This window comes from Paramormyrops kingsleyae, chromosome 1 (genome assembly GCF_048594095.1).
Source record: "Paramormyrops kingsleyae isolate MSU_618 chromosome 1, PKINGS_0.4, whole genome shotgun sequence".
Lineage (NCBI taxonomy): Eukaryota > Metazoa > Chordata > Actinopteri > Osteoglossiformes > Mormyridae > Paramormyrops > Paramormyrops kingsleyae.
The window spans coordinates 33520616-33529751 of record NC_132797.1 but is presented as its reverse complement, the minus strand read 5'-3'; the positions used below and the strand labels follow the sequence as shown (position 1 = coordinate 33529751).

Here is a 9136-nt window from a genome sequence, read left to right as displayed (position 1 = left end):
GAAATCTTTCTGTGTTGAATTTGTCAGTTAATAAAATGGTTTTTAAAAATCGAAAACCTAAAATAAACCTTTTACATTACCATGCACGTTTTTGTCCTTGCTACCTTACATACTTATTCTCAATGATAAATCTTCATTAAAAAATGTCATTAATAAATATAATAACATATTTTGCTTATTGTATAAAGATAGCACCTTGAGTTACTATATGGAACCTAATCAGTGTGTTAGCAACAGAACCCATATGGTTCTTTAGAGGTGCCTCCCAAAAAAGGTTCCATTTGGAACCATCTTGAGTGTCATATATGAAGTATGTTACAGAACCCTTCAGAGTGCCATATATAACTATTTTTTTCTAACAGTGCAGGGACAACAGTGAAGACCGAGCCGTTCAGGAATCACCGAGAACAATGTGCCTGAAGTCACTGCTGTAGCTGCGGGTTAAGAGTCACCAGCTGCTTTAAGCTGGGGAGGGGGACCGTATTCATACGCTATTTATGTTAGAGTGTAGAGACAGCAGAGGCGAGATCAAGTGCAGAAACAGTGGAGGGGAGGCGGCACTGGCAGGGTGTGACATGTCGGTGCAATACGTGACCCGCAAAGCCACAATCAGCTCAGCTCCCAAGCTGCCCAGCCCCTTTGAGATGAATTATGTGAGGCTGCAAATCTGCATATGCTGGGCAAAACAAACAATGAGCTGCTCAGGAGCCGTTGTCAAGATCTCAGTCAAGCGTGCAGGTTTCTGTGGAAAGAGGGTCACCACTGTTCAGGTGCCCGAAACAGTGCGCAGGGGGAAGGCGTTTCCTGTTCTCTCATTAAAAAAATATTCTCAACAAAGTCATGCTCTTTCCCGCCACTGTGCTTATGAATAGATGTGCACAAAATACTAACGCAATGCTGAAAATTATTACTGCTGTATTTAAAGTTGGTTATACGTAATTAAGCAGGAATTCAGTGTGATTGGTTTATTTTTTTTTTATTTAAATGTTCAGTTTTTGCAATATGACCATGCTGTGTGTGCAAGTTTTTTGCAGCAGGGCCCAAAAGCCATCTATTAAGCAGAAATAAATTGCAGTCAAATGAAGTCGCTTTGGTGAGTCCACATGAATGTAGCTCTGTCTGTTTCTGAAAAGCTCCTCCAAGTAACTGGGACAAACGAGGCCCCCCGCTGAAGTCGTCCTGGGTCGATCCAGGCAGAGTGTCGCCGTGACATCATGCCCGTTAACACCCGCTGGAAGCGCGCAGCAGCAGCAGAAGCAGTCCCGCTGAGGAGGGAGTGCCGTAACTCGGAAGGTGTTGACGGCCTCTCTGCGTGATGCCAAATGTGGTCCCTCTGCTTGCCGATGCCAAAGGTGAACCACAGCAAGTTAAGTCATTTCTGGCGAGGAGCTAGAAAAACAGCAGCGGCTTCTGAGAGATGCCGTGTCATCTGACACTGCTTGGTCTGGAAGATCTCAAAGGGAGGACCTCTGGAGATCTTCAGCTTGCTCAGCCGAAGATGCCACATTCTGCTTTAAACCCCAATTGTTATGAACTGTTTACCACTATCGCACTAGCAGATCAAACACGGCTGCGTTTCAAACTCAAACTAATGGGTCAGATCAGCCGTTCAAAAACACACTTAAAACAAAGTGAAAATTGTACCATGAACATCTAGTAATCCAGGTCAGCAGAGGGGAATGGTTTATAATTGGCGAATATAAACCCTCGGAAAAAGGTTCCATGTGTAATATCCAGTCGGTAACACGTTTGTCAGCATCTAGCTTTACGGAACACTAATGATGTGACTGAATTGTGCATGAAAATTTCATATTTTATACATAGACATACTAAATTAATTAGACTTTAGAAAGTGTGCCGATAGTCATTGGATAAGTGCATGAATTAATATTTGACTTGGCGTCCCACATGCCCCCCGCCCCCCTGCTCGCGGCTGCTGGCTGTCGGCTCTCGGCGTCTTTCGGCAGCTCTCGGTCGCTCACGGAGCGGCCACAGCGCATCGCTTTACGGCAGCGGCGCCCTGATAGCCGGCAGCCCCGCCCCGGCTGCAGCACTGAGATTAGGCGCTCTGCTCTCATTGGGACCATGGCCGCCTCGCTCGTCGGCGTCTGGCTGCTGGGCTCCGTGCTGCTCTGTGGCCGCGTCTGTGCGGAGTCGGAGGAGGAGGATGAACACGCCCTGCACACGTACACTGCCGAGCAGTTCGGCGACGCTGTCAGCTCCGCTCCGCACTTCGTGATGTTCTTCGCCCCGTGGTGAGAGTCGCCGGGGCCACGGGGCAGTTTGCCGGGATCGGTGAGGGAGCGCTACAGGGCGGCCCGGCTTCTCTTTCCTCGGTGATATCTCTGTCCCCTTTTCTCTGTAATTTTATTTTTTCCCTTTTTGGTTTATATCACTATTATTTCTATTTGGAATCTCTATAAGCCTGTTTCCCGGTGCCGTGCAATGGGCTTGTAAAAAGCCTCCTTTCGCTGTGATCTCTGTGCCGTAAAACTGTTTCACGGCCCCTAGGCTATGGTGGCCTTGGGAGCCGGGGGTAGTAACGAGTGAAGCGGAGCCTCTGCGAGCTTGTGCGGCGGCGCCGACGTGGCACTGCAGTGAGGAGGGGGGATGGGGGACCGGGTCCGCGGGGTTCATAATGACCGGTGGATGTTACCGTTACCGGGGGGCGGGATAAGACGAGTACAAATTGGCCTTGTTCAGTATGTCCGATTCTGTCTGTCTGTAATATGCGCCGTAATCCCCTTTTATCCCCTTTTACCATGTCGCATGCTAACGCTGCTGGGCCCGCGTGTCTGCGCAGGTGTGGCCATTGCCAGCGGTTGCAGGGCACTTGGAACCAGCTGGCTGACAAGTACAACAGCATGGAGTCGCCTCCCGCCTACGTGATCAAGGTGGACTGCACCCAGGACACCAAGTTCTGCTCCAGCCATGGGGTGCGGGGCTACCCTACGTGAGTGTGCATCAGTGCAGTTGCAGTCTGTGGTGCCCCCCCACCCACAGCACAGATGTGCAGCAGATATTAGGATAGCAGATATCCTAAACACAGCTGCCTCCACATAGACTGACATTTCCAGGGGTTAAACCTGTGCATGCTGCACACTTTGCTCGTCGTAGCTTAGCAACCAGACGAGTCCCCGTGTTTGCACATACATTTTGGATTGCATTACTTCCCAGGAGATATATCATATTGCATTTAATTGTTTATTGTGAGCTGTTTACCTTGACTTGCTATGCAGAGTCACATGTATATAATAGGCTTAAAGACCATAAACATTTAGTGCATGAGTATCCATGACAGTCTGCCATCGATTTTCGTTGTTCTTGTCTTTCTGGGCGGTCGGCATGCTCTGCCTTTGTCTCAGAGTTGCTACTTAGGCCAGACTACCCTTAAAGATTCTATCTCTAAGTGAGATTTGCCCATCATCGCCAGCTTTTCAGTTCACTGAAAACTCGTGCATTTTCTCAACCATCATGCATGTTTTAAAGTGGAACTAGCCAAGCTGCATTAAAGGCAGATCATAGGTAATGAGTCTCACTTTCTCAGCCAGTTTCTCGCTGCAGTAAAACATTTACAGGCCTTGAGGTCCATAGTTAATATTGTAACCAGTGGAGGAACCTTCCCTTTATGCTGCGTGGGTTTTACCTCAATGAAAACCAGGTGAAAGGGTGTATTAAACTGTTTGTGATGTTATGTGAGGAGCCTCCCTGGTGACTGTGCAGTTTTGTCTTATTTGAGAGCTTTTCCAGATGATTTAATCTGAACTGATCCAGCGAAACAGTCACTTTCTGGCTGTTTCCAAGACTCAAACTCGTGACCTTTCCAGCCCCGAGACTGAACCTACAGCTTCCGTGCTAACTGGCTCTGACGTGGTGGCTCATGTGAACAAGTTTCTCCGTATGTCTTTTTTTTTTTTTTTAGTCTGAAGCTCTACAGGCCCGAGCAGGAGTCTGTGAAGTACTCAGGCTCTCGGGACTTGGAGTCGCTGGAGTCCTGGATGCTGAAGACTCTGGATGAGGACTCTTCTGTAAGTCCATGACTTTCTTGCTCATGCTGTGTCTGTAGGTCACGGCCCCAGAGACGAGCAGCCTTTCCATGGTTACATGGAACCATGTCTGATCGGGCTAGCAGGTGTGTGCCGGGGGGGGGGGCTCTCCTGCCCCCTCAGGCTGAGGCCACTGGTGACCATGTGTAAGGGCACTTTTCCACTGCACAAAGTATGGTACTTTCGGTTCTTTCGCTTTTCCATTGACTTCCGGTCGAGTACCAGTACCGAAAGTGATAAACCAGCTGGGGTACTTCTTTGGTACTTTGGGGTGGGACTTGCAAACGTATTTGCTGTCGATTGGTTATGCAAATAGTCCGCCACTGAAACACAAAATACAACCGCCATCTTTTGAAACACAGTGAACAGCGAGAAATGAAATAAAAAGCAGTAGAAACTAAAACATAAAAAAAGTAAAATGGAAGGATGGAGAAACAAGGAAACACAGGCTTTAATCGCCATATGGTCGGATGAACAGATCCAGCGGGATTTGGATGGCACGACTCGAAATAAAGTATTTGCCGTAATAGCAAGCCGCTTGGAAGAAACAGGGCATGTGCGAAACACCGAACAATGCCGCTTGAAAATCAAAAAACTTAAGCAGGACTACAGGAATGTGAAGGATCATAATAACATGTTTGAATTCAGCAAAATAAATACCGTGCCGCGCTTTGACATCATCAGTCAGGGGTGGTCACTGATGATGTCATTTGGCGCGGTACCAGTTTTTACGCCAGTGGAAAACCAACACAAAAGTACATACTTCCATAAAGTACCAAAAGTATCGAAAGTACGGTACCTGGTGCGGTGGAGAAACGCCCTAAGTGTCTGGCCAGAGGCAGGCTAAGGCTGTAATAATCTCATGTCAAGTGGAAAAGCAACGCATTTAAGAAATTTCCTCCTGGGATGTCAGCTGCGTGATGAGGTCGTCAGGCGAGGGGCCCCATGAGTGTCTGCAGTGGGATGTCCTGCTTGCAGTGACGACCAGCCTCTCTGTGTCTCACAGGAGCCAGAGAGTGAGCTGGAGCCACCTGCCATCCCCGAGCCAAAGCAGGGCATGTACGAGCTGACGGCCGCCAACTTCAAAGCTCACATCGACAAAGGTATGTGGGCAGGGGGATGCTGGGGGCATACAACATGAAATGGGTCTTCATGAATGATGGGGGTACCTCCTTCTTCCTGCCCGAGCTTAGCAGTGAGGTGCACTGGGGTTACAATGGCTCAGAGAATCTGGGGAGAGGGATCCTGGTCTCTTCATAGTAACATGGCAGTGGTTAGCTTTGTGTCCTGTTGCTTCAGGCTGCGATTAGTCAAGCAAGCTGTGCAGGACATCGCAGTGACAGCAGCTGGTCATTACACCGCTGCAGCTAACAGTTGCATTAAATCTGTTTTTTATGTAGTTTAATGCCAGCTGTACAGTCATTTTCAAACTGCATAATTATGGCTCATACTGCGCTGTTCTTTGACTAAAGTTTCTTTTCATTCAGAATGTTTCCAATTTCCATGCTGAGCAGTCTGTATTTATCATGTCGTATGCGAACTGCGTCCCAAATCTGAAGGCTTTGCTGGGGAAAATAAACATGATCAGTTTCATATGCGTGTCCTGTAGATCTTCACGATTTGGAGTCGTGAGTTTGCTGTGTTTTCGTCTGCTAGAGCTGTGACCCTGTGATGGCTCTGCTTCTAGAAGGTTCTCCAGATCCCATGTGAGCCCTGAAGCCTGGCATGGGCCGGATGCTGATCTCTGCGTTTCGTAGGCCTTGTAGTAGCTGCTTAAAAATAGAAACAAAATGATATGTTTGACATTGGGGCTGTAAACCACCACAGGCGCTGTGGCCCTGAGCTGAGAAGTTAAGGGGCTTTGTGTTCCCCAAAGCCAGCCGGCTCCTGGTTGGGACACAGGAGCACTGGCTGATCATTGATCCCGCTTGTGTGGTGCTGGTCATGTTTTCCCTTTCATATATCTTCATGCTGACCATCTGCCCCACTTGCACAGTAATGATTGTTACCTTTCCCATATCTCCTCCAGGAAACCACTTCGTCAAGTTCTTTGCTCCCTGGTGTGGTCACTGCAAGGCCATGGCCCCGGCCTGGGAACAGCTGGCCACCTCGTTTGAGCACTCTGATGCCGTCAAGATTGGCAAGGTGGGTCTAGATGGGAGGCAGGACTAGGACCAGGTCTCAACCATGGGAGGCAGAGGTTGGACTGAGACTGTCACTGAACTTCAAGTTGGTGGGATTTTAACATGGTGTCCAGTGAGCGACCCTTGACACTCTGCTGGAGTGGGGATGTGGGTAGCCGGTCCGGTTTTACTGCCACGGCTGTTGGTCCCATTAGCCTGACCGGTCCTGACCGTGTGCCTTGTGCTCCACAGGTGGACTGCACCCAGCATTATGAAATTTGCTCGGAGAACCAAGTGCGTGGCTACCCAACTCTGCTCTTCTTTAAGGATGGAGAGAAAGTAAGAGGGACGCTTCATGAAAACTAGCAGCTGTGCACTGCATCATGACTAGTGGGAATGATGCTGAGGTGTCGAGACGCTGCTCCTCAGCCAGCATGTGGCGTCTTCCCACAGACAGACCAGTACAGGGGCAAGAGGGACTTGGACTCACTCAAGGAGTTCCTAGACAATCTGGTGAGGGCATCTCCAGAGGGCGAGGCCAAGACAGAAGTGCCCACTGTGGAGCCCACCGAGGAGCCGGTGAAGGAGGAGGTGGGCACTCGGCTCAGGGAGGGAGGTGGGCACTCGGCTCAGGGAGGGAGGTGGGCACTCGGCTCAGGGAGGGAGGTGGGCCAGGGGTAAGGCTGTGTCCTGCCTGGTTTGGCAGCCTGCTTTTAGCTGCCCTCTTCGATGTTGTGGTAAAGCATTTCTGAAGATCGCTGCATAGGAGAGGCTGACGTTGCTGAAGCCGCTGAGATCCTGCCCAGCCGCATGCCCGTTAGAAACTGTTTTCATCCACGGGGTACAGAAGTAGTGATTATGGGCAAGGCGGTCATTTCCGCTACCCGTGGCTGTCTGCGGCATGTCTGACGCCATGTGACAGTGGCCACCTTCCACAAAAAGTACTCGCATCTGGGAGGAAGGGTTACGACTGCTCAGGGCCCGCTCCGCCTGTGGGGGGGGGGGGGGGACTTGGGGCCCACTGCACACTTATGCTTCTGTCTCTAGTCCAAGGTTCTCGTCCTTGGAGAAGCCAACTTTGACGAGACCGTGGCCAAAGGTCTGACGTTTGTCAAGTTCTATGCACCATGGTAAGTCAAGTGGGAATGTGTGGGTCCGGGGGGCAGGAATGTGTGGGTGTGGCAGTCTGCAGTCCAGCAGGGATGTCTGATGGACATTGGTCAGATACCCGGGGGGTTACAGATGCAGAAACTGTGTGGGCGATGGATTTGGTGATGTCCCCTGGCTGAAGTGGGATGGCACCGTAAGTACCCCCTCCTCCATTTCCCTAGGTGTGGTCACTGTAAGCATCTGGCCCCCACCTGGGAGGACCTGTCCAAGAAGGAGTTCCCTGGGCTGAGTGGCGTGAAGATCGCCAAAGTGGACTGCACAGTGGAGCGCTCTCTCTGCAACCGCTTCTCTGTGAGTCTGTCCTCCTTTGGAAAAGGGACTTATCGTGACAGCTGGGGCACCAGTGTGGCCTTAAATCCAGTGTCACACCTCTTTGGCTTAAAAACGAGGTTTCCTTAGGCAGGAGGTACAGTGCCCATACTGAGCCCCTTCACTAGTTCAATGACTGACAGTGTTTAGGGTTTTATCTGCCCTGCTTTGAAGGGGCTGCTCGTTAAGCTCCTCCTGTGACGGCTGACCATGTTTCAACTCCCCAGGTGCACGGGTACCCCACGCTGATAATGTTCCGGGGTGGCCAGCAGGGGGCAGAGCACAGCGGTGGGCGTGACCTAGAGAGCCTGCACAGCTTTGTGATGAAGCAGGCCCGGGACGAGCTCTAGCCCCCCAACCTGAAATGCCCGCAGTACAAGGCACCATCTTGATTTTTATATTCCTTTATCCTTCCCCACTAAGAAACGGGGCTTTGTAGGGGTACGGGGGGGGGGAAATACCAGTATGATTTGGTGATTCACACACTTCTGAATTGTAAATGTATTCTGTTTTATTTAGCTTACCCCCCACCTTTTGTAGTTTAATCACATTTCCCTCATGTCTGTTTGGACCTCTCAGCCTGGATTGCAGGTTTACCCCACGTGAAACTGCCCCAGCGTGGCTGTGGATGTGCCTTGATCAGGACTGAACTCTGAGTCCCATCTCATCCGTACTGTTTTTTTTTTTTTCCCTCCCCCTTCACCCCTTTGTTTGTTGTGAGGATGGAGATGTTTTGAGTGCTATAACACTTTGATCCTGGCCACTGGCCTGACGACTCTCAGGGACACGTGTATCAGGACGGCGGGGTCCTGCGCTCTACTGTCTCACCTGTTGCCTGCAGCCCCGTTCGCACGTCGGCCAGGTCCTTCTGGGACATCATGGCCTATTCCGCGATCCCTGTTGGGGAGCTGTTCATGAGCCCCTGCTTAAGCCTGGTTTCTGTTCGATGAAGATGCAGCACTGAAATGTGATGCTGGGCTCACCTGGGACACCAGCCTGACTTATTTTACTTCCAGAGCTGCTGTGGGACCGGCCAGTTCTCGGGCTGGACACTAGTTTTCAAGCAGTTCATCACCCCCACAGTTAAGTCAGTGTGTCGTTTGATGCGGTTTAAATATGACTGGCAGCCAGCTGATGATTTCTGCTCTTGGGTCCTGCTATTTCTACCCCCCCCCCCCCACCACCACCACCAAAATCTTCCCCCCTTATCTACCTCTTTTCCCACCCACTGCCAGCTCACTTTTGCACCCAGTGTTCTGTGAGGGATACTGCATAGCGTTTCAGTGTGACTGGTGACTTTACACTCCATGGTGAATGCAGGCGTGCAGACAGAACATGCTCTGTGAGGGATGTTCATAGGCGACGTGCGGTGCGAACACTCGGTGAGGAAATTCAGCTCCTCCAGCTGGAAATAATGACAACCAAATAATAGCAAGTTGTTAACATGAAATTCTGAATTTTCATAATAAAATTTCTTTTCCAAAATAG

At 50.3% G+C, this 9136-nt stretch overlaps 1 protein-coding gene across 2 annotated transcripts; it reads left to right on the top strand.

Annotated features, from left to right (window-relative positions):
- Positions 1-2001: 2001 nt before the first annotated feature.
- Positions 2002-9133, top strand: txndc5 (thioredoxin domain containing 5). Of its 2 annotated transcripts, none has more exons than XM_023805937.2 (10): positions 2002-2255; positions 2804-2953; positions 3923-4028; positions 5053-5149; positions 6076-6191; positions 6422-6508; positions 6623-6760; positions 7217-7299; positions 7501-7630; positions 7876-9133. In XM_023805937.2, the coding sequence occupies exons 1-10, from the start codon at positions 2086-2088 to the stop codon at positions 7996-7998; spliced, it is 1200 nt and encodes a 399-aa protein (XP_023661705.2). In that variant the 5' UTR covers positions 2002-2085; the 3' UTR covers positions 7999-9133. The 2 variants fall into 2 exon arrangements, with proteins under 2 accessions (XP_023661705.2, XP_023661706.1); XM_023805938.2 differs by having other exon boundaries at positions 2216-2295.
- Positions 9134-9136: the final 3 nt, after the last annotated feature.